The sequence below is a fragment of the Pseudonaja textilis genome, chromosome 1 (assembly GCF_049901715.1).
Source record: "Pseudonaja textilis isolate UNSWEBS1 chromosome 1, rPseTex1.2, whole genome shotgun sequence".
Taxonomy (NCBI): domain Eukaryota; kingdom Metazoa; phylum Chordata; class Lepidosauria; order Squamata; family Elapidae; genus Pseudonaja; species Pseudonaja textilis.
Window position 1 is genome coordinate 156,476,501 of NC_141990.1, and position 25,304 is coordinate 156,501,804.

Below are 25,304 nucleotides of genomic sequence, written 5' to 3' on the forward strand. Positions count from 1 at the left end.
AAAATAATACAATAATATTAGAAGTAGTAGTAGCAACAGCAGTAGTAATCACATCATCATCATGACAAAAAGTTCAGCTTTAGAATACAGTATATGATCAGGAAATTCTGACCAAAGGCCAAATTCGGGTAACCAATTAGATTCAGCAACACCAACAGCCTCCTTTTTTTGATAGAAGGGAGCTTCTATTTCTTTGATACATAAAAGGATTTGCCTAGTATTGTATTGCCTCAAATCATTATTTAATGTGGATGGAAAAAAAGACTAAATGTCCTTTTAAATAAACATATACATCCTTATGAGACTGTATTTGTTCCTAAGAAAAACAGATAGTCCACAACTTACAACCACAATTGGAATCAGAAACTCAGTCATTCAACAAAGCAGTTGTTAAATGAGATTGCTTTGTTCAAAAACAGCAATTACAGCACTCCTGGAATTATGGTCATTAAATGAACTCCTGGGTCCTTAAGTAGAAAGAAAGAGTTGCCTGCCAAATTCAGCTCCCTGTGTAGAAGGGAACTGCTTTTTTGAGGGGGCAGCTACAGGAACAGAGCTTGGATCTTTAGGATATATGAGCTCTGTTTCTCATCCCACCATCGAAGTTCAATTACCTCAGCCTGCTCCTAAAAACGAGAGTGAGTCCTTTCGGCAGGCAGCATCACCTTGCAAACTTCCCTGCCAGATTTTCCTTTGACTTTCTGGGGGAAAGAAAAGAATACCATTGACATGGAGGCAGGGGAGTGGGAGTGGGACATTTTATGGTGGCTGTCATTACTGTAGAGTCATTAAATGATAGGTTTTAAGTTGAGGACTACCAGTACATGAGGGATAACTAGAGATATATCGGGGAGAATAAGAACAAGGGTTGGGGATGGTGAGTATTTTAAGGGGAGAAACAGTGACACCATGGTGATTGACAACCATGGGAAGATATCATCAGACACAGCAGACAGGTCACTCTTGGGGAAGGCTGCCCTGGTGTTTGGTGTCACAGTTGCACTCCAGCCACTACTGCTTCACCTTAAAGCTTTCAAGGACCCAGCTGTTGCTTGGCTGGCAGCCAATATCAGGTTAATATGTAATAAATTATTCTGACATGCATTACTGAATGGCTCTGTGTGCATTGGAGGGAAGGAGGCGAATGTGCCCACCTGGGTTTAAGCCTGAGTCATCAGTTGATATTCCAGGGTAATATGTGTGTAATCATTGTCATGCCAGAAACTTGGATGGCTATTTTGGAAATGTCTACAATGGCACTGAAAGGATATGAGGAGAGAGTTTGGGCAAGTACAGGTGAGAGCCTGTATTAAGAATTACCTTGCGGGTGGTAAGGGTAGTGAGATTAATTTAATTTAATTCATTTGATATAGGTTCTGTCTGACTGCAGAATAACTCGTGAGTGCATCGCAATATAAATTAAATAAATAGAATAAACAAACTAAAATACAATATATTTTAAAAAGAACAAATAAAGAACAATTTTTAAAAACAATGTAGAAGAAGCAAAATAGCAAATCCAGCCAGCAATGCACAATATAGATAGATAGATAGATAGATAGATAGATAGATAGATAGATAGATAGATAGATAGATAGATAGATGATAGGTAGGTAGGTAGGTAGATATGCTCCACAAGGGAATCCAGTCACTCTTCTTCAAGTCCTATGAAAACAGTCAGGTCTTTAAGACTCTCAAGAACACCATCAAGATGGCAGCTTTTAGATGGAGAGAAATAGGAGACTGATGCACATCCAAACAATGCGGACATCACTTAAATGAATAGCTGCATCCAGGACAAAAAAAATCAGTGAAACTTCTTCAAAGAGAAGCCAAAAAGATTGCCTGTATGTACTCCAAAAGGTAGCTCCTTGTTAGGAAACAATAGAGCATTAGGAACCAAACAAGAAATATCAAGCCTACAAAGGGAACCTGTAAAGGGTACTAGGTCAATCCATAGCCCATTTCTAAAACATATTTGCATCATAACCATTTAAAAGCTATAGAGATCTTCTGAGCAGCAGCGTAACTATCATTGGTTACTATCCTGGTGAGCGTTCCTTTTCTGTGAAGCTTGAATAAAGGGAAATGAGAAGAAATAAATATAAAGATTTAACATTTAAAAATAATCTACAACAAAAAAGTTTACTAAGAATTTGGATCATGAGCATTTAAAATAGTTAAAGGGAGTTAGCTGAATTTGGACTTTGTGTATTTTAAAATGCTTTTAATTAATTAAACAAATTAAATAAATAATTAAATACATAAATAGTAAATGCCTCTGTGTGAAAGAGGACTGTTTTGGGTTTTCAAGAGAAACTTTCAGTGAATTTTTCTAAACAAAAAGAGGAGGTTATAAGTGGTCCCTGAATAATAGAACCCTGTTCTATGAAAGGCTTTAAAGGTTATAACCAGCACTTTGAGTTGCTCCTAGCAGTATACCGATGCAGTTCAAGAAGCAGAACTGCATCTTCTGAGTGGCCTTCAAGGGCAGCTGTATGAGAGTGCATTGCATTAGTGCAAGTGTGCAGTGACCAGACCATGAATGACTCTTGAGGCTGTGAGACAAGGCCAAAGCAGGAGTGGTATTCAAGTGCTTTTACTACCAGTTCTGTGGGTGTGGCTTGGTGGGCTTGGCAGGGGAAGGATACTGTGAAATCTCCAGTCAGAGGTGGCATTTGCCAGTTCTCCGAATTATTCAAAATTTCCAGTACCTGTTCTCCAGAACTGATCAGAACCTGCTGAAAACCAATTCTGGGCCAAAGCCACCATACCTAAAGGTGGTAAAAGCACATAAACAGAATGGACAAAAGCCAGGAAAAGCTCCTTCAGGGAATGGAACCAAGTTATTAAGGAAACAAAAGGACGAAAGTTGGGCCTGAGCCCCTACCCAATTCTCACCAGCAGCTAAAAACAAAGGAGTTGGGTCTTGACGCATGGTAAGTGTTATGTCCTGAGGACTCTAGGAGTTCTCACTCAGGTCCATTCACTTTGCGGGGGCGTTTTCCCCTTCACCCATTGGTTGGTTCTCCCCAGCAGCCAGCTATAAAAGCAGGCTGCGGGGTCCAACCAGTTGCTGATCGCTGCGAGCCAGTTCCAGGCGCGGCAAGCACGGTCAGCCCTTTATTGTTATAATAAAGTATTGTTGCACTCATGCTCGGGTTCAGCCTCTCTTTTCCCAAACTTAACACTGGCGACGAAGGTGGGATGGCTACCAGAAGCACCATGCAACCGCTGAGTCACTAGCCGCCGATCCGCAGCCAGAGAGAGCGATCGGCCGGCGATAAGAGCAACGCTGATCCGCAGCCAGAGAGAGCGGTCAGCAAACAAAAAGAGCAAACGCTGGTCCGCTGACAGAGAAAGCGGCCAGCAAGCAATAGAAGTGAACACTGATCCGCAGCCAGAGAGAGCGGTCAGAACGAAAAGTTAGAAGCGTCTGTAGCCGCTTGTTAGCCCAGCTACAGGGAAAGTGAAGCACTGCGAGCCGCAGCCGCTCATTGTTAGGCGCGAAATTCAAACGGCTGTCTAAAAGGCACAGCACGGTGCTGTAGTCAAGTCACTGACGCCCACACAGGCGCGAATTCAAACGCCGCCAACGGCTGATGGCCAAACGTGGCTAACCCAGAGAGAGAGAGAGGATTGCGAAAAGCCTCTCCAGAGCTGAAATCACTTGCCTGCCACAGGCACTAGAACATTTTTTTCTGCTGCCCCAGAGAGATTTTGTCCACAGGTTGTTCTACCGGTCCCATCACCATGAATTCCAATCCAGTCTTCCCAGTGTTCAAACCGGATGAGGAGAAGTGGGAATCATACAAGAACCATTTTAACCATTATATCGATGCAATTGGGCTGGCTGATGCTGGAGAGCATCGGAAAAAATCGTATTTCCTGATCTACTGTGGAGCCATCGTCTTCGATACTGCCACAGCCCTCGTGGCTCCACGTGAGTTGAAAAACGTTCCTTGGTCTGAGCTACTTGAAATCCTCACTAACCACTATTCTCCCAGGCCCTCACAGATTGCCAGGAGATTCACCTTCCGTATGAGGAAGCAAGCGGACAAGGAAACCATTAATCAGTATATGGCCGCTCTCAGAACAGCAGCATTGCATTGTGGGTTTGGAACCTACCTGGAGGACATGCTCCTCGATCAACTAGTCTGCGGGGTCAAGGACCTACACCTTCAAAGGCGCCTCCTGCGAAAAAAGACCTCAATCTCGCACAAGCAGTCGAGGAGGCCTTAGCAGCAGAACTGGCAGCGCACTCAGCCACCGAAATCCATGGCCCGACTGCCAAGCTGACATCAATTCCAGTCCACTCCGAGGAGGTGGTAGCAGAGGAATCCCTGAGTGATGAAAACGACGTCCACCGCCTCTCCAACGACAGACGGCCGCAGGTAGGAGCCAAACAAGAAAACATCGGTCCACCCAAGCACATCACCCTGTGCCTAGCCTGTGGTGGATCTCATCTGAGGGCCACCTGCAAGTTTAAAGGAGCCACCTGCAATAACTGCCATAAAAGGGGGCACATCGTGAGAGTCTGCCAAGCCCCTCAAAGCTCAACACAAAGGCACCCCCCCTTCTCACACTCGGGGCCGCAGAGGCAAGTATTGAACTGTCGCACGCACCACCGTGCCAAGCACACTTGCCACACTGTTAGTAAAATCTCTCTCTCCGTTTCCTTAGAAGGTAAACCGTGCCGCATGGAGGTTGACACAGGGTCAGCGCTCTCAATTATCTCGTGGAACACCCTCAAGAGGCTCCAGCCCAGCCTGTCCACTAGCCGGCTCCAGAAGTGCCATTTTAGCCTGAAGGACTACCAGGGGAAGACCATTCCTGTAATCAGCAGAGGCAAGTTCCTTGTCAATTTTAGAGCTTTTAAAGGTCACCTACCTCTAGTGGTAGTTAACGCAATCTCCCTACCTTATTGGGGCTCGATTGGTTTCTCCATCTCGGCCTAGGGCTAACAGGAGTCCATGCTGTCTCAACCTCAGACACTGACTCCTTATTCGCTGATTACTCAGATGTATTCAGCGATGAGCTGGGGTGTTATAACGGTACCCCAATATCGTTCTCAGTCGACCCCCAGGCAGTCCCAATCAGGCTAAAACCGCGTAGGGTCCCATTCGCTATTCGGCCAAAACTAGATGCTGAATTGGATAAACTATTAAAACAAGGGGTCATTGAGCCAACAGATTTCGCCAAATGGGAGACGCCCATTGTCACACCCCTCAAAAAGACGGTAGCCTGAGAATTTGCTCGGACTACAAGACCACAATCAATAAGTTTCTACAAGTTAGCGCTTACCCAGTGCCCGTCATTCAGCATTTATTACACACTTTTGAACCTGGCAGCATTTTTGCCAAATTGGACATGTCTCAAGCGTATCAACAGTTCCCTGTTGACAACCAAACAGCGGAACTCCAGACCATTGTCACTCACAGGGTGCTTTCCGATGCAAGCGTCTCCAATTTGGCGTAAGTGTTGCCCCAGGTATCTTTCAATCCCTCATGGAGCGGATTTTACAGGGCCTCCTGGGTAGTACCCTACTTCGACGACATCTTAGTCTCAGCCAGGGACAGACCCCAACTCTTCCAGAGAGTTCGAGTAGTGTTAGAGAGGTTCAGACAGCATGGCCTCAAATTGAAAAAAGAAAAATGCGCCATTGCCACTAGACAGGTGGACTTTCTGGGTTATAAAATTGATGCCTCAGGCATTCACCCCCCTGGAGTCCAAGGTTAAGGCAATTCACGAGGCACCCACTCCAACCTCCAAAACTGAACTACAGGCCTTCTTGGGGCTATTAAACTTTTACGCGTCTTTCTTGCCCCATAAAGCATCAGTAGCTGAACCCCTACACAGATTACTGGATAAAAAGTCACCTTGGCACTGGGGGCACAAAGAAGACCATGCTTTTCACGCCGTGAAATCACTACTCACGTCAGAGGCGGTACTTATTCAATTCGACCCCAACCTTCCTTTAGTGCTGGCAGCAGACGCATCCCCCTTTGGAATTGGGGCAGTATTAAGCCACAGGCTTCCCAATGGCGCCGAGGCTCCCATTGCCTTTTTCTCCAGGACGCTCTCTGCAACAGAGCGCAATTACAGCCAGATCGATAAGGAAGCTCTAGCGGCTGTTGCAGCAGTGAAAAATTTCACGAATTTCTCTTTGGCCATTTTTTCGAGCTGGTCACAGACCACAAGCCCCTCCTGGGTCTACTAGCTGGGGACAAACAGACCCCTCAAGTCCTTTCTCCTAGGATGACGAGATGGACCCTCTTCCTAGCAGCCTACTCCTACAGACTCATACACCGGCCAGGTAAAACATTGTCCCACGCTGATGCTCTCAGCCGCTGTCCCTTGCCGGCTCCGGCTGAAGACCCTGCTCCTGTCCACGCTATTTTCGAGGTAACCCAATTAGACCTCCCCATCACTGCCCTTGACATTGCTGCTAAAACCAAGGCAGACAAAACGCTCGCCCAGGTGCTCGACTGGGTGAGGAGGGGTGGCCGGGTGGCAATGTTGAAAACAAATTCTCACCTTTCAAGACCCGCATGCAGGAATTGTCCAGTTTGCAGGGCTGTCTACTGTGGGGCACTCGAGTGGTCATCCCGACCTTACTGCGTGCCCGAGTCCTGGAGCGTTGCACGAGGGACACCCTGGCATCGTGAGAATGAAGGCATTAGCACGCAGCTACGTATGGTGGCCAGGCCTCGGCGAGGGACGTTGTCAGATGGGTAAGTTCCTGCAACATTTGCCAGGAATCCCGTCCTGCTCCTCCTATTGCCACCCCTACTAAATGGGAGAGCGCCAGCGCTCCGTGGTCCAGAATTCACATCGACCTGGCCGGCCCTTTGCATGGGAAGATGTTCCTAGTGGTCATGGACGCCTATTCTAAATGGATTGACGTTGCACAGCTATCCACGACCACCACACAAGCAATCACCAACGTATTGACACGCCTGTTTGTTACACACGGGCTACCCGACTCCATTGTCTCCGACAATGGCCCACAGTTCGCATCAACCGAGTTCAGCCGTTTCGCTGCCAACCTGGATATCCGCCACATTTTCACAGCCCCATTTCATCCTGCCAGTAACGGATTGGCTGAAAGGGCCGTCAGGACCACTAAAGAAGCCCTGGCTAGGTTCAGTAAGGATGACTGGCACCACAAACTCTCGCGTTTCCTGATGAGCCAGCATTCAACTCCATGTTCAGTCACCAACAAGTCCCCAGCTGAGCTCCTGATGGGCAGGCGTCTGAGGACTGTATTGGACAGACTTCACCCACAATACTGCCCTGACTCTCCCCTCGCTTCCACATCGGGGGTTAGACATTTTATCTTACAGGAGCCAGTATTCGCGAGGAACTTCGCTGGAGACCCCCTGTGGATCCCGGGCGAGATCGTGGCCATCACCGGACCAAGGTCGTATCGGGTCAGACTGGAGGACGGCCGGGTCTGGAGAAGGCACCTGGACCAGCTGCGTAGGCGCCTCAGCACCCACACTAGCAGGGACCCAGAATCACAAAGCGGCGGGAGGTCTCAGCATCAACCCCACATCCACATCCTTCCGGCGACCAGTACACACCAACAGTCATTCCAGAAAGCCCGAGCACGGACAGCGGCGCCCAGACGGTGGACCAGCCCGATCCAGTCTACGGGAGCACGTCCCCAGTGACCAACCCTACGAGTCCCGGGCCTGCCCGAACCGAGGGGCACGTTGGTGACACTTACCCGGCTCTGCCTTCCCAGACAGACTCTGAACGGACAGTCAGCGTTCCAGAGCTGCGCCGTTCAGGGCGCCAACATAAACCTCCTGCCTACCTCAAAGACTATGCGTGTTCGCATCTGGGGGGAAGGGGTGTTATGTCCTGAGGACTCTAGGAGTTCTCACTCAGGTCCATTCACTTTGCGGGGGCGTTTTCCCCTTCACCCATTGGTTGGTTCTCCCCAGCAGCCAGCTATAAAAGCAGGCTGCGGGGTCCAACCAGTTGCTGATCGCTGCGAGCCAGTTCCAGGCGTGGCAAGCACGGTCAGCCCTTTATTGTTATAATAAAGTATTGTTGCACTCATGCTCGGGTTCAGCCTCTCTTTTCCCAAACTTAACAGTAAGCCCCTCCCCAACAACAAAGCAAGGATTTGGGGTAATAAAAGGAGTCCTAAAGCCTGCCGACTTTAACTCATTTTTTGATTCAGACTTGGTGGTTTCCATCCCTCTGGCTAGCATCTGGCATCCTAGTTGAGGATGTTTCATAAGTGTGGATGAGAGAGAGTGTATGTGTATGAAAGAGCAAGCAGATATACTTTGTCATCAGTAAATTTGCTGTTATTTTAAATTCACTGGGTCTCCATGTATTCTAAACAACCATGATGGAGCACCTACAGCTTCTGAAGGCAAACGGTTCCATTGGTTAATTGTTCTCACTTTCAGGAAGTTTCTCCTTAATTCCAGATTGAGGGGGGGAGGAGATGGGGGGAGGGTAACCTGCGAAGCTAACCAAAGCCCCCCCTCATAGGAGTTTGCCTTGAAGGACCTGGAGCCAGGCCGATTCTCTCTTAATTGAAGCACTTGAGAGGGAGGGAGGGCAAGCAAGAGAGATGGCTTTATCTTCAGGGTTTCAAAAGAAATGCCAGAGCAAAGAAAAGTTAAGTAGCCTCAGGGAGAAAGGGAGGAAGGGAGGGAAGGACTAACAAATAAACATGTTTTCTCAGCATATAAAGTGGAAAAAATGAAAAGGGCCCGTGGTAGTCACATATGAAAATTTGCATACATTGCCCCCATTTTTGTGCCAACACTGTGCAACGCCAAGGGAGATGCCAATTTAGATGAGAGCTGTCTGGCAGCTCTCACCTACAACATGTATCCCACTCCTCCCATACAGATAGGCCTCTGAGACCCCAGTGCCTCAAGAAGAGAGAAAGTTTGTCCCCCAAAAAAACCTGTGGGAAGAAAAATCTGGCCCAGTTCCAAGCCGGGAGAAAGGGACTGGAAGTAAAATGGAGTCTGATTGGAAAGAAGGACTCTGTTTATTGATGAGCAGAACCAACAACAATGTAGTGAGCCTTGTGTCTTTTGCTATTCTAAAGGTGGTGGGTTCATCCTATTATGTCCTAAAGGTCATGTCCTGTTTTTCTTAATCCCTTAATCAACCGGAGCTGAAGATCTTTTGTTTGTGAATAGATTGGCCCAGTCTTTCTTGATGGGTACAAAATATCCATCTCTAAAGACTTCGGGCCAGGGGTGGGATTCTATGGGTTCAGTCAAACTAGTGACTCCAACAATAAGCTGTTGGGCCAACCTACCCACTCCGGCTCTAGTCTGTGCTTTATTTCTGGATTTTCCAGCTCAGCTGATTCGTGCAGCACAGCAGATTGCCACGCGTCAGCTGTTTTACAAACAGGGCTTGCATCAGAAGGTGAGTTGCAAATGCTGTGAGTGCAAAGCGCACACTCCTCAAACCAGTTGTTACACCGGTTGAATCTCACCCCTGCTTCAGGCATCTGCTGGAGGCTGTTGGGGCTGCTTTTTACTTTTGTTAAGATTTTTCTCCATTTCTCCTTTAGAGAAATATACTATTCTGCCTCTATTAATACTCCCCAAAATATTTCATTCTCCGGGGGAGGAGACTTCCTACAAAACCTTTGTGGCCAAATAAGAAAACTTTTTTCCTACTCACAAAGACATGGAAAAAAATTTATCATTACACCAACGTGAAAACATTGGCTCAATAAGTAACGATATAATTACTCAAGAAGGCATGTGCCTTTCGTTCTTGGGACCCAGTATTGCTTAATTTAATTCCATTTGTTCGGATTCTTAACTGTTGAGTGAAACATTTACATGAAGGCTATACAGAATATTATTAACATCTATCCTAAATGTTGGACTGTTGCACAATTCAAATAAGTTTAACTTATAACTTGTTTCCAAAGGTTTCATAGATACCGCCCATGCAGTTCAGGTCATGTTAATGGGGAGGAGAGAGAAAACAAGGGAAAGGAGAGAGGTTCTCTCTTATACAGATGATGATTCTGATGTATTCAGTAGAACGAGTAGATTAAGCTATGCCTAATTCAGTGCTTTGAAATAAATGCTTGTATCACTTCCGTTTGCAGAATTGTAATTATTACTGAAAACTAATTACTAAAAGGAAATGGATTGGAGTGGAACAATTTTAATTGTATTACTATTTATTCTTGCAATTATGTTCCTTTTGAAAAAGGAAAGATCCTGGAAAACCAGCTGTCCCAATCTGCCCCCAGGACCCAGGACTATACCCATTTTGGGAAATCTGCACATGATGGATCTGAAGAGGCCTTACAAAACAATGATTGAGGTAAAACATGATGATTAACAAGTATCTTTACCATTCTTTGTCAAAATTTGTTGAGATAACACAAAAATATGATAACTTGCTCAGATAAACCTTGTGTGTTCACTGAAGTTTTTCAATGTCTATGGACATATTTTAAAAATGAGATTTACCTAATATTTGAATATATACTGCTTGAACAAGGGGTTGGATTAGAAGACCTCTAAGGTCCCTTCCAACTCTGTTATTCTGTTATATTTAAGAGTCCTGGAAGAATTATTCAAATAATTTTTTTTTTTATAAATGAATGTCTGGAAATTGGGTGATGGGAACTGGACTTCTCTTCTTTTTTGGTTTGAAACATTTGGCTGCTTCTCCAAATAGCTTCAAGTTGGGACCCCATATACCATATGTCCTCCAGGCTGGTTCCAAGTAGTATGTAAGTCTAAGTGCTATTGCTATTTCTCACCTAATCTAGATAGGCTATTAGGACCCATCTAGGAGAAGGATTTTTGACCAATGACCCTTACCAACTCTCTGCATACTCACTTAACTACCCTGGGGTGTCCTTAACTATACGGGGTCTCCTGCCCCAACTTGTTCAGACTGAAGAAGCTACTTGGATAAGCAGCCAAAAGTTTCAAACCAAAAAAGAAAAAAAAGTCCACTTGCCAGGACTCAACTTCTAGGCAACTCTACCTGAAAGTCTTCACTGACATTTATTATGAGATGTAAAATGTTGTAACCGTTTATTCAGATTTGTAGAGCTGCTTCAAAATCCATGGAAATATACATGCTGTTAAGCTGAATGATTTCATCTGTATGTATGTTCTTGGAGGCACTGTTATGTTTTAAGCAAAATTCTAATGAAAATAATTTATGCAGGGAGCAACATTAGGTGCCAGATTTTCTTACAGCTTTTTAAGAAGAGGAGGGGGCTATTTTCCTGATTTTCAGAGTCTTTTATGAGAAAATATTTTAATTTCTTTCCTTAAGGAATTCCCATGATCATCTTAAGAAACTACAAGGGCACAATAGGAAAGTTTCTGTATGGTTCTTTCAACAACCGGGCAGAGTCTCTTTTAAGTAAAATTCAACTCTATGTCCAGCAATAGAGGCTTCAAGGCAGCTTTGCAAAATGCTGGAATATAACTAAACTTCTTGTGCAGTCTTTATCTTCGGTGTCCTATGTAGTTGAGCCCTTTATGGGAATGTTTATGAGAAACATTTATTAATTTGACATGATCATCTGGAGTCAGGGGTGGGATTCAAATTTTTTAACAACCAGTTCTGTGGGCGTGGCTTAGTTGGTGGGTGTGGCTTGGTGGTCATGTGACTGGGTGGACATAGCTTGGTGGTCAAGTGACTGGCTGGGCGTGGCCAACTCAACATCACTCACATCGAGGCACACATCTCCTCGCCTGGCCTCTCATGACTGTGAGATGCTGCAACAGTCGTAAGTGTGAAAACTGGTCATAAGTCACTTTTTTCAGTGCCACTGTAACTTTGAATAGTCACTCCACACAAGCAAAGTACCAGCAAAGGAGGGGGAAAAAACTCCAGAGACATTCCTGAGACAGGAAGTCCAGTCCTGCCAAGAATGTAATAAGGGTTAATGGAGAGGCAGTTAAATTTTTAAAAAAGTTTCGGTAAGCAACACCAAAATGTTTTCTTCCTGCCTTCCTTACAGGATTAGGCCAGTAATTTCTTCTAACAACTGGTTCTCCAAACTGCTTAGAATTTCTTCTAACAACCGGTTCTAGCGAATAGGTGCAAACCTGTAGAATCCCACCCCTGTCTGGAGTGCAAGAACTCTCTTATTATATGAGGTTCATTTTGATTTGGTACACATACACTATAATAAATGAGATAAAATGAAAATTAAAAATCATAAAAATCCAGCATCATAACATGCCATAAAGCAAAAACAGAAAATAACATGATCTCAATCTTGGAATAGTGAGACATTAAAGTTTAAACAAAATTCTGTACATGACTTATTATTAATTGTTGATCAAATAGTCTTTTGTTTTTCATCTGTTGAATTTCAGTTGTCCAAAAAATATGGTCCCATTTTCCGCCTCAGACTGGGATTCCAGGAGATGGTGGTGCTGACTGGCTACGATACAGTCAAAGAGGCTCTAGTGAACCAAGCAGATGCATTTGCAGAGAGAGCCTCTGTCCCCGTTTTTAGGGATATTTCAAAGGGCTTTGGTGAGTTGTTTCATTTTGGATCATAGATGACAATAATTTCAGATGTCTGATTGGTATTCTGTAGGACTTTTCACCTGAATTTTTCCTGGGCAATAACCTCAGAGAACCAGGAGAGCTTCTGCCAATCCAAACAAGACAGAGAAGCAATATTTGCTATTGCTATTTTGGCCTGATTCCAACTGTTAATAGAGGGAACTAGAGAATAAAAAGTAATGGCAAAATTGTAGTAAAAACATTTTGCACCCTACACACACACACACGCATGCACACACACACACATCAGGTTTGACTCCACTTCTTTGAAAATTTGGTGTGAAGTGTCCCAATGTTATGCATGTATTTCTCTTTATTTTTCTCCTTATATACATAGTTATCCATTCCTTTCCTTTGAGCAACGTTTCTGCCAGTTTCTCTTCCCTGATGCACAGTATGGTCTAAGCTTGATGGAAACCGATAATTTGTAGAGCCAGTTCTTAGTGTCCAGTTAGTGATGGAAATGGCAGTGTACAATAACATTGTTAAAATATAAAAAACAACATTGGAAATTAAAAATTTAGAAAATTTAGAAGTTAAAGGATGACTTAAAATTTGTTGAAAATTACTTTAAAAACCAAAGGAAGAGCTCTCAGGGGGCCAACCAATTTTACACATTTGACTGCAACACCTCATCAAAAGCAAAAATATTTTTAAAACAGAGACAAAAGCTTTCTTTTCCAATAAAAAATAAGACAAGAGCTTCCACTTTTGACTAAAAGCCAAATTACAGCTACTCAGTAATGAATAACCTATGTAAATTTTAAAAAGAACTACAGAAAGCATCAAATTACACTTGTTTATCCTCCTTAGCCACTCTGCATATTGAAAAATAAAAGAATAACTTTCCCAGATAATAAGTAAAGCAAAGGAAACTAACCTTAGAATTTCAAATGTAGATTCTCCAAATAGCCCCAATACTTTTCTTCGAATTTATCAGTCCACACAACTTCAGTTCCCAACTAAATAGTCCCTGAACATTCACATTTCTTTTCTAATTATTATCACAATTCCATCATCCTTACTAAAGTCATAACAAAAATAGTTTCAAAAATGCTGATTTATTCCAAGAAGAAAAATTAATTATGTGCTAAAAGAAAGCCTCTGTCAGACATAAAACTAAACAAAAAAGATAAAGAAAAATGCTTAGAAATTAGAATGTTGGCACTAGAGTCCTTTATGGGGCTATGCCCCAGCTGAATGACAAGATAGTTCAGTTGTTCACTCACAAACACAGCTGCAAACACAGCTTCAGTGATCTCTCCAAAAGCTCAAACTGTCCGGGGATGTATGGGGTGATTCCTGAAATTTGCCCTCAAGGGAACTTTTTAGGATTTAGGTACTACCTGACAATCAAATGCGGAATTAATTTCACTCAGCTCCACAATGAATTTTTTTTTTCTCACTGGCGTAAATTCTCACCACTTTTAGCTAACTTTCCGATCTTATTAATCAATTACTTAGAGCATGCCCATTGCTTTGACAGTTCTCTTGGAAAGAGATCAATGAAAGTTTGATATAAAGATTACATAGAAACATGAAAAGCTGCTTTTCACTGCTTTTCATTAATGTGTGAAATTTAGTCATGGAACAAAGAACAAAAACGTATGATTGACTCTTTATTTCAATCCAAGGTTATAAGAAAAAATCAATAGAAATAAACTCCAGGTATTTTACAAATTCAAAAAATACAGAATCCAGTGGTGAGAGTCTGATAGCTTTTCATCATTGGGCTTCCATATGGAAGGGACAGAGTTTATCCAGAACAACATACTGTATATCAAAAGTGGGGGAAAGGAGGGAGGGAGAAATTAAAGTCCAACAAGGGGTTGAAATAAATTAGAATTCAACCACTAATCCATTTTTAAAGCAAAAAGCAAAATAAAACAATAAATCCAAAAAGTGAAAGTTAATACTCAGACACCGTTAGAAAACAAAACTGCTTGACAGGGAGTTGTATATGCTTAGTGACTTTTCAATTGCTTGCAGAGGGAATTGGAATCTTTAAGACCCCCTTCCCCGCTGGGTCCACAATCCTCCAAAGATTGTCTTAGGTCACTCCTAAGTATTCCCATTTGAAACCAGGAAACAGCACTACCAAAGAACCAGCTTTGGCACTGAAATCAGCAGATCATCCGTAAGAGGAAAAAAGAAACTCTTACCACGCAGCAGCCATCTTGAGAGGAGGTGAATGGTTGTACAGTGTCTGACACTTAAGAAAGAAGGGTGGGAAAATATGCAGCCTCCAGCTGGATTTCTCTTTTAAAAGCTTGAACAAACTATAATCATTGTCCAAAATAATTTAAGCTCTGAACAAAGCTATACAAATGTGAATAAAGCTATACAAAAGGACTTTAATCTGGTTCCAGGTCAAGGACACAAGTCTCATGGCTGGAGAACCAGCAAAGTGGATTTCATCTGTTGTTCTGAAGTTTAAGTCTGTACATTTCTTCAACATCACGGAAGGGAGAGAGACAAATTTCTTTCCTCTGTAAGGTCCCAGAAGTTTCCCTGAGCCACCGAGATGCCAAAGAGTGCGACTCGAGATGAGGCTTGCAAAATAAGAGCTTTTTTATTCTTTGGCCAAAGCAAAAAGTCTGGGTGAATACTATGTCCAAAACATACAGACAAAATGCATGTAAGGAATAGCCACACCCTGCGAGAGTGGCTCAGAGTGTTATATACGTTTTACGCTGATAGAAACAAAGTTTATCCAATCAGAGACAAAGTTTTGTTCTTAATGTGGGCAATGTCTTGCTCATGCCCTCCCCTTCCTTATCCATGGAATGTTCTTTGTCCGTGCTCTTGTCCATACTTTGTTATTTTACACAGTATCCCTTGTCCTTGTGTGTTCATGCTCCTATGCAGCCCCCCCCCCCCTTATCTATGGAGCAGGATGTTCCTGGGAATTGTCTCCAAGGATGTGTCTAGCTCTGAAGCAAATTGCAGAGGCGAGAAACAAGATAGAAAAGGATACAATTCTCTTGCAGAATGAATTCCTAACAAATGATTTCCATCCTTAGCAAAATAATACAAACAACTTCTTTAACAGATGCAAAGAGCAAAGGTTAGATTGATTCATGTCAAAATGTCCTTTCACCTCTATGAAGATGGAGGGAGACTAGATGGATTTATTGCAGTTAACTGGAAGCTACTTTTGCTTGCACTTTGATTGAAAGATAGACCTATTCTGGAGACAGAATCTGCTATATTTAATTAAACAACAGAAAGAGATTATATTAAGAAATAAACATGGTTATTTGACCCAGGGTGATCTATTTATAACTTTTAGAATGATTTGGGATAGATAAGATGCCAGGGGAAATTTTCTATAAGTGGATTACAGTAACAGCTTGCTAACAGTTTTGAAACTTTAATTTTGTTCTGTTTTACTATTATTGTTCTTCCTGTTAACTGCTTTGTCATTAATATAACATATAGAAAACAGATCAATACATTTCAAATAGATTTAGTCAGGGGTGGGATTCAACCGGTGTTACTATCGGCTCAGTACTTACGCTTTTTTTTTTTTAGCTTTGTATTTTAAATTGGTTTTGGATGAAATAAAATATATATTTTTTTAAAAAGAAACAACCTGTTTTTTTACATCTTTTATATTTGATAATCTAACAATTGTGGAAATACCTTCAAAAGAGATAATATGCATTACAATGGTGATACTTTGTTGTTACAAATGGATTTTAAATTTGACTTCTTGTCTTAACCTTCTCATTTCAGGTCTTGTTTTTTCTCATGGTGAGAACTGGAAAGTGATGCGACGATTCACATTATCCACATTACGGAACTATGGAATGGGCAAGAGGACTATTGAAGACAAAATCATTGAAGAGTGTAATGTCTTGACAAAGACAATTAAAGCTAATGCAGGTGGGTTGTCATTTCCCCCTAATGCTTTACTGGGTAGCTTTCAGGACAAATGAAGAGTGTGAAATCATAATACCTTAAGAGACAGAGCAACTAGAATGCTGCCAAGGAATCAGCAGGTAAAAGGCAGCTTAGAGCACAGTAGAAATGTGGGTAGGGCAAGAGGCTCAGAAAAGGTCTTCCTTAGCTTTTGGGGCTGGAAAAGTGATGGATGGAGAGAAGCAGTTTCAGACTTACAAAATTCTGTTAGTGTAACTGTACAATAAACTAGAATTAGCTCATCTGATCATGTTTCCTGTCTGGTCTATCTAATAAGCTGACAGGATATCAACATCCTTTCTGGTAATATTCGTCGTGGGAATAGTTTCTTATTTCAAATTCTTGAATAGTTAGTTTTGTACAATCGAACAATCTCTTACAAATGAACATTTTAGGCTTACTAATTTGTTATTGTAATGTCCCAGAAGTTTCCCCAAGCCACTGAGATGCCAAAGAGACTGAGACTCGAGACAAGGCTTGCAAAAAAATAACAGCTTTTTATTTATGGCCAAAGCAAAAAGACTGGGTGAAACTATTTCTAAACCACAGGCAAAAAAGAATGTAAGGAATAGCCACACCTCTGGGAGAGTGGCTCAGAGTATTATATACATTTTTCCAGTTAGAAACAAAGTTTACCCAATCAGAGACAAAGGTTCATTACCAACGTGGGTCTTTATCTTCAAAGGTTTCATTGTTGAGGCCCCTGTCTCTGCCCTCCTTGTCTATGGATCATCCTTATAGCCCTGGGGAGGGGGGGTGGAGGGGGGATTTTCCCCTCCTTGGCCAAGTTTTTTATTCAGCAGAATGCTTTCAGGCAACTCCCTACTCTGATTTCTTTATCTATGGGCCTGATATTCTTGGATAACAATTTCTGTTTTCAAGGATGCGCCTAGAGAGAAATAGAAGCAAGATAACAACTTTGCACTAACCCCAACCAGTATCAAAGTTACAATTTACTAAGCTAGAATTAGTTCCTAAGAATTAATTTCTGACATTATAAGCAGGAGCCAATAACAAAGATAAATTCTTAACAAATGATTTCTAGCAGTATACCATATCAGAAGCAAACAGCAAATATTGGTTTAATCCAGCGGTTCTCAACCTGTAGGTTGTGACCCCTTTGGGGGTTGGACAACCCTTTCACAGGGGTCGCCTAAGACCATCAGAAAACACATATTTTCTATGGTCTTAGGAACCAAGACATCTCTCCTCTATCCATCAGCCTGGCATATTCTACTTCCATTGTCCCCCACTGCTGGAAGGTGAGTGTCCACGCGCAGCCCAACCATAAGTAGGCACACAACTTTCGCAGCTGGCCAGGTGAAGTGCTCCTGGGCAGCAGCCAGGCTCCCACAGCCAGCTCTGTGCTCAGGCACCCCACCTCGGGCAGAGGCTTGGCCGTGGATGGTGAGGAGAAGCAAGCGGGGCCGCTTGGACAAAGGGCAGCTTGGCTGCTAGAAAGCTTGCCTGCCACTCAGCCCGGCCTCACACGTGTCTGGCCGGGTGCAGCCCCCCTGCTTCCTCCACAGTCAGAGAGCACAGAGAGGCCAAGCCTGGAGGCTGCGGCTGCCTCCTGCCACCCAGATGCTCCTGCTTCACCTGTAATCGGAAGGAGGAGGAAGCGGTGCTGGGGGGGCTGGCCGGGGACACCATCAATCTGCCCTTCTGGGCCAGGTGAGGAAGGAGCCCAAGGAGGGGAGGGGCTTCCCACAGGAGAAAGACCAGCCCCACTGCCCTTCTCTTGATGGTGACAGAGGGAGACGGCCTGGAACAGGCTGGCCAATGCTCCCAGCCTGGCAGGGGTAGGAAGAGCAGAGTTGTCCCAAGGCCAGGAATCCCCTTCCCAGCAACTGCTCCTCCAAGGCTCGCCATTGGGGGCTCTGGGAAGTGCTGGACAGGCAAGTGGCACCAGGGCGAAGTGCTCCGTCTCTGGAGAGGCATCCGCATGGGTGATAAAGTTTTACCTGGGTGGGCAAAGGGGCATTGTGAGCCCCATGGGCAAAAGGGGTGCCAGGGCTGGAACAAGGTGGGTGGTTTCCTCTGTTTGGGCCCAACCCAGCCACTCTCCCAGCCAACCTCAGCAAAGGCTAACGTAGGCAGCTCAGCATCCCTCCCTCACTGCAGCCCCCCCTCTGCCCAAGAGGCTGGAAACAGCCCAAGAATCCTGCTGCCCCTGCAGCCGCTGCCTGGCCTTGGGGCCAAAAGGCCATTGGGTCCCCTGGAAGAGGCTGAAGAAACCTGGTTCACAGGGGCATAGAAGGGAGGGAAACCCTATGGGAAGTGGCAACAGAAGCCAAAGGGTAGTGTGGAAAGGGCCCACAGGGGACCTCCAGGTCTCCCCCAGGTCCTTTCCTTGCAACTTGAGCCAGAGTCTGGCTCCCCTGTGGCCAGAACCCCTTGGCCTATGCTGGGCTCGCTCGTGGGGGGTCCTGGGGCCTTTCTCCCACACAGAGGAACAGGGAGTGGCACTGCCTGGGCGAGCATTCTGGGGGCTTCCCTCAGGCTGCTCCCCATCCGACTCCAGCACCGAGGCTCTGCTGGGGGAGGGGGCTTTGACCCCAGGGCTCCCGCCTCCCCCGCAGGCCGCAGTAGCAAAATTACAGTTTAGCAATGAAAATAATTTTATGATTGGGGGTCACCACAACATGAGGAACTGTATTAAAGGGTTGCATCATTAGGAAGGTTGAGAACCACTGGTTTAATCAAAAACAAATATATAGTAGCATAAGCAATTCATAATAAAAGCAAATAGCCAATATTACTTTGATCACTATACTTCTTCAGTATAATATAAGGGAGGGTTGCTAGAGTATAATTATCCATATAAGGATAGAAGCTTGTTGTGAACTGGAGTTGTTGCTCCTTCCTACTTTAGGTCAATAATAATAATGTTTCAGTTTCTCAAAGAACATAAACACATCATCTAGGTGCATGAAATGATATACTGTACTTTATACTCTACCAATTTCTCCAACAAAAGTACTGTGTATTAATTGTCAACATTGAATTCCTCTGTATGATAATTTCAGTTCAGTTATAAGTATCAAATTGAAATTGGGACACTTATTTATTTATTTACCAAACAGATTTATTTGACTGCCAAATGCACACACAGTGACTCTGGGTAATGTACAACATTCCTCACTATTCATCATCATACCTAATTGATACCCTGTATAGAGAGAAAATCATTCCATATTTTCCAGAATATTGATCCCTGAACCCCTCCCACTTCCCAGTTTATAAAATATGTTGGATGAGTCTAACACACAATATCAGAGCTGCAAAAATCAGCATAACTATGGGATAGCAGCAAAGAGATAACCATTGGCATATATGTTTGTTTAAACTTTTGCAACCCAGAATAGCAATATATTTATGTTCAATGATCTGAGAATTTTCGTATGAAATAAAATATAATCTCTGGGTACTGATTGTTTAAATGGTAAATCTGTTGTTAAAACGGGCATAATCTGAAATTAAAATGTAATTATTACCAGAACATTCATTTTTATCACAAAATTCTCCCCAAACAATTCATAGTTTTCAATGTTTCCATTTTTCCATATTAAAATGACTTTTCAAATTTCATTCCTTAAAATCATTATTTTAAAATAACATACAACTCATATTTGTCTTAGTAATATCCAAATATTACTTGAAACCAGTTTTTCCCCTCAGTTTGATTTCATCTTCTGGTTTCATATTTTTTGTTACCATTTTAGTCTTCTGGCTATTAATCTTGAGACTTGCTAATAAAGTAAAGTCCTTTAATTTTTCCATTCTCAAATCTGTCTAGTGGTATTTCTAGAATTAATGCCAAGCCATCCACATTCTTTTAAAATCTTCACTCCAATAATTATCTGTTCTTGTCTTCAAATGCTGTTTTATCTTCATTTAGGCTATAAATTCTCAATATGAAAAGTCTTAGCTACCTGTAGATTAACTTCCACCCCAACATTAGCCATCCAGGAGTGGCATGGATCTAATGAACAAGTGGCTGTGCTAAAAGTCATGAAGACCCTGGCCACTTTGAATATGAGGGATTCATCAGGCTCAAACAGTTAACAAAGACTACTCTCTAGGCGTCTTCACAATTTGATGTAAGAGCAAATCTGAGCTATTTTATCTGTGACGTACTCTGCAAATTCCTTTGCTCAGCCCTGAACAAGGACAATAGATTTTCGCCCACCCAACGAACCCTCTCATCCATGATTAAACTATATATGAGGGAGGCCTTATTACAGACTGACCAGACATTTAATAACAGCAGCCAAAGCCAGGGCCTCTGTAAGTCTGCTGCTCAGGAAATAGGGTTGGGTTTAGGGAGCTCACACTTGGATAGAATTTTCCAAAAACATCCTATCTCCCCTCTCCCACCATACCTCCTCTGTAACCACTGAGATATACTAACCACCCCTAATCCCCAGGTCCCAATATCCCCCAACCTAGTTCCCCAAATAGGGGATCCTTGCCCAGAATCACTCTGAAACAAGATGGGCAGCAAATAAATGTAATAATAAAAATAAAATTCCCACATCTCTCAACCAAATATATGCAACTGAAGGGACAGGAGTAATCTAGGTCCCTGGGCATTTTAACACTCATTCTCAGTGCCCAGGAACACAAACACTACCCTTTATTCGTCAGCTACTCAGCCTCTCCACAAAGATATTACATGTAGACTACACAAAGATCCCATGGTCTTACCAGAAGAATCAGTGCCTTACACAGGGAGAATCAATCTTTGACCACAATGTTACCTATAATCAGAGGATAACATTCAGACAACAAAATCTGACAGAACCACAACATGATCTTCACACCATCCTTTCTGGTGTGATGAAGAATGATGAGGACAAGATGATTCCCATACAGTGATCCACAACAAGAACAAGTCCTCCACTGTTACTAATTCTTCCCAGTTCATTCATCCAATATCATCTTGCTCTGATTTCCCAAAAAGAGAAGCAAAAGCTCTCCATTAAATAAGCTATAGGGAACCAGTCCTCAGCAAAATCTACTTAAGTGTCAAGCTACCACCATAATTAAGAAGCCAAATTTTGCTAGCTTGTGACTGGGCACCACTGCTGCCTAACACATAACCTCCCTCACCACCCCAGGAGAAACTCTCCCCCAACTTTTGACTATCAACACAGGCAAAACACTCCTGTTGTTACTGCTTGCTGTCACAAAAAGAAAACCTTCAGGACTGCCACCAAAAACCAGGTCTCTACTACCACTCATTCATTCATTTATTTATTTTATTTATTTATTTGATTTGTCAATCACTTACATGATAATAGGTATAAGTATAAACATACAGTAGTTATGAATACATGAAATGGATACATGTAAGAAAAATAAAAAGAATCAATAGGACAGGGACAGTAGACACGATGGTGCACTTATGCACGCCCCCTACAGACCTCTTAGGAAAGGGATGAGGTCAATAGTAGACAGTCTAAGGTTAAAGTTTTGGGGGTTTGGGGAAGAAACCACAGTCAGATAGTGTATTCCAGACATTTGTTTTGTTCTTCTAAGTTGGCTTCTTCTTTATAGAACTCCTCCCCCTCTGGTTTATTGTGTTCTTGTGTATGCTGAGTCACCATTTCTAATTTCTGTAATACATAATTACACACTTCAAGTTTAATTTTTATCATGTCCCTTGTATCTTGCATATCTGGTCTTATGTCTTGTAAGTCCAGTCTTATATCAACAAGTAGCTCCTCCATTATACCTTCTCCTTTTTTCTTTTTCTTTCCTTTTCCTTAATAGTTGAAATCCTCTTCTTTGATAGATATATTCAATCCAGAGTCCAGTATCTTATTTCAGCCAATATCTTTTGAGTTTATTTTCAACAATTCATACTCTTGAATCTTTATTCCAAATCTTCTAATTAGCCTCCCAACTGTTTCCCAAATTACTGGGTTGTTCTATGACAATAATAAAGTTCCTTTTATTTTCTTTCAAGTTCCAAGATCCAAAGTCTCAGAAAGACCAGACGCTTGTTTTAAAACATATTAAAGTTTTCCTATACCATCAGGTGGCGCTCTTGAGTCTTTTTCTTTTTAACTTTCTTTGTTGAACATGATGTTTTTATTAAGTTCGCTAATTTCAACCATTAGCTATTCTTTTCAACACACTCAATTCCAGCATTTAGTTATGCCCTTTAAGTGCACACAATTCAATATCTGTCCAGTTTAATTTTTAAACCTTTGTTGTTTTAATGTATTTTCTTTTAAATTTCTCCTACAGATTAGTCCAGTAAAATAAACAAATCCAAATTTAAAAACCCATTTTCTTTCTCACTTTCTTTGGTCGCCGCTTCCACACACTTTCCTCCAAAATAGCCCTTTAATTCGATATGGGGGTACCTCAAAAGCAATGTCCTTTGCCTGGTTCACACTCTGCCTGCTACTTCTCTCTCCAGCACAAAACTTAGTTTCCCGGAATGTTCTTTGTCTTCATAGTGGCCATTTTAAGACCACTGCTGCAGCTTGCCTTCGGGAGGGATTTTCCTGTCAGGGACAGGAGTTGCAGCTCTTCTCACCCCTCCAGGTGATTTCCCCCTTCTTCACCACCCCACCAGGGTGGTTCCAGTCCCAATCGGGACCTTCCAGCAAGAGAGCTCGGGCGAAACCATGCACGATCACGGATTCCGCAATGACACCGACGAGGAACAAACCGGAAGTCAAGTATTCCAGACATTGACCACTCTGTTGCTGAAGTGGTATTTTCTGCAATCAAGTTTGGTGCAGTTAACCTTGAGTTTGTATTTATTGTGTGCTCTTTTATTGTCATGGTTGAAACTGAAGTATTCATTGACAGGTAGGACGTTGCAATGTATGATTTTATATAGTATACTTAGATCAGACTGAAGGCAGCATAGTTCTAGGTTTTCTAAGTCTAGAATTTCAAGTCTGGTGGCATAAGGTATTCTGCAACGAGTAGAGGAATGGAGAACTCTTCTTGTGAAATATTTTTGGACTTTCTCAACTGTGTTAATATCAGATACGTAATGTGGGTTCCGGACTGATGAGCTGTATTTGAGTAGTGGTCTAGCAAATGTTTTGTATGCTCTAGTTGGTAGTGTGAAATTACCAAAGAAAAAGCTACGTAGGATTAAGCTAACAACTCTTAATGCCCTTTTGGCTATGTAGTTACAGTGGGCTTTAGCACTTAGATCATTAGATCAGCTGCCAGCTGCATTGCACCAGTAAGCATAATCGAGTAAGCTTCCTCCACCAGGGTTCCTGGTGCAGCTCCCACCAGTGATGTCAATCAGCAGAAGCAAAGAACCAGTACATCTCTCTCTTGTCACTGCCAACAGCCTGAAAAGAAGTCTGAATCCTGAAGTCCAGCACATTGGACCAAGGTCTGACTCAGTAAACTGGTGCTCCACCAGAGTGTGCCAAACATAACCAGATAGGCTCCAGAGTCTCCACCATGCCTCTCATGCCTTCCTCCAACAATCCCACTCAATGTAACCCAGCATTTCCCAACCAATACCCTACAATAATCCAAACTGAAATATTTTTGAAACTTGGCAGCCATCTGCTGTTTAAAACTGTGATCATTTAATGAGAATATATCCAGAGTTTACCCTTAAGGACTTCCTCAATTGCAAAGAAACCATTACTGATGTATGAACAATAAAAATACAGTTGTGCCTCTGTGACAATCAGTTTCCATTCAAGTAGTTGTTCACATTTTTAAATTCAAATACCTTCTATTTTATCAGCACTGACTGCAGTTTCTATGATATGCTCCCTTTATGTAAGCTGATTTTGACTCTAAATTCATTAGCAATTGTGAGAAGTACATAAAAATGAATCAACAGACTTTTGATAATCTGATCCATAGGAAGCTTTATTAGGAAAATACTGCAGTATGGACCCCTTGACTCTAAAACCATGTTTAGGAGAGAAGGAGGCACCCCCATTTAGTGAATACAGCTTATATAGGTTTATCAAATCACATGGTTACATAACACTTCCTGTTTCCCATATATGGACATTATACAACGGTTTCATAAGAAAGTTCCAACCTTCCATGGACAACTCCCAACATTGTCATTATAGTCAGATTTCCTGTTATTCAAATTCCAGAAGATTATAAGAGAACATTAATACCTCTTAATGTGATTTATAATGTATGCGCCCCAGCACATACCTCTAACTTATGCCAAGTACATAGTTTTGCAATCTTGTATTTTTTTCTAGCAGAAAACACATTACATCAATGTTCTGAGCTTTAAAAGTTCAGACTGTGAACACAAAATGGCTTCAGTTCGGCTCTTTATATTCTCAGGTGTAATAACCAAATTTTCAGCAACCATTCAGAATTCTGTTTTGATCTATTGTTTGTTGTCCAGGAAAGCCATTTGAAGTCCAAACAGTTATAACTGCTGCTGTTTCCAACATCATAGTTTCTATTCTACTTGGGAAGCGCTATGACTATGAAGATCCCACATTTCTACGACTTCTGAAAATAATCAGTGAAAATGTACATCTTACAGGGACCCCAAATATATTGGTAATCTAATATTTCATTTGAAGAAAAAATGTGTGAAGTGTAGGCAGATGTATGTCATTTTGCTTTATTGCTAAGCAAAGCATGTTGCTTGTCATAGCAAGATTGTGTTCAAATAATAAAATGAACATGATATCATGATTCAAATTTTATATAGTTGCATTGAAATATCTGATGTAAGTATGCAAGTCACTTTTTTCGGCTGTGACATCACTGACTGTCTCTTCTTTCTATAAGCAAATGTCCATGTTACTTGTGAATGCACTCAAATTGTAGGGTTGGCAGCC

The 25,304-nt window shown here is 42.5% G+C and overlaps 1 protein-coding gene across 3 annotated transcripts in view; it reads left to right on the plus strand.

Moving 5' to 3' along the window:
* Positions 1-9,842: 9,842 nt before the first annotated feature.
* The window catches only part of LOC113440919 (cytochrome P450 2K1-like), a 38,395-nt gene continuing 22,933 nt past the window's right edge, over positions 9,843-25,304 (plus strand). Inside the window, exons 1-4 of one of the 3 annotated variants that reach the window (XM_087919377.1) lie at positions 9,843-10,335; positions 12,363-12,525; positions 16,297-16,446; positions 24,860-25,020. In XM_087919377.1, the coding sequence (XP_087775503.1) occupies positions 10,153-10,335; positions 12,363-12,525; positions 16,297-16,446; positions 24,860-25,020 (657 nt within the window). In that variant the 5' untranslated portion in view covers positions 9,843-10,152. Of the gene's footprint in view, positions 10,336-11,661; positions 11,768-12,362; positions 12,526-16,296; positions 16,447-24,859; positions 25,021-25,304 lie in introns of those variants that run through there. The other 2 variants (XR_015740676.1, XM_087919378.1) reach the window with 2 other exon arrangements.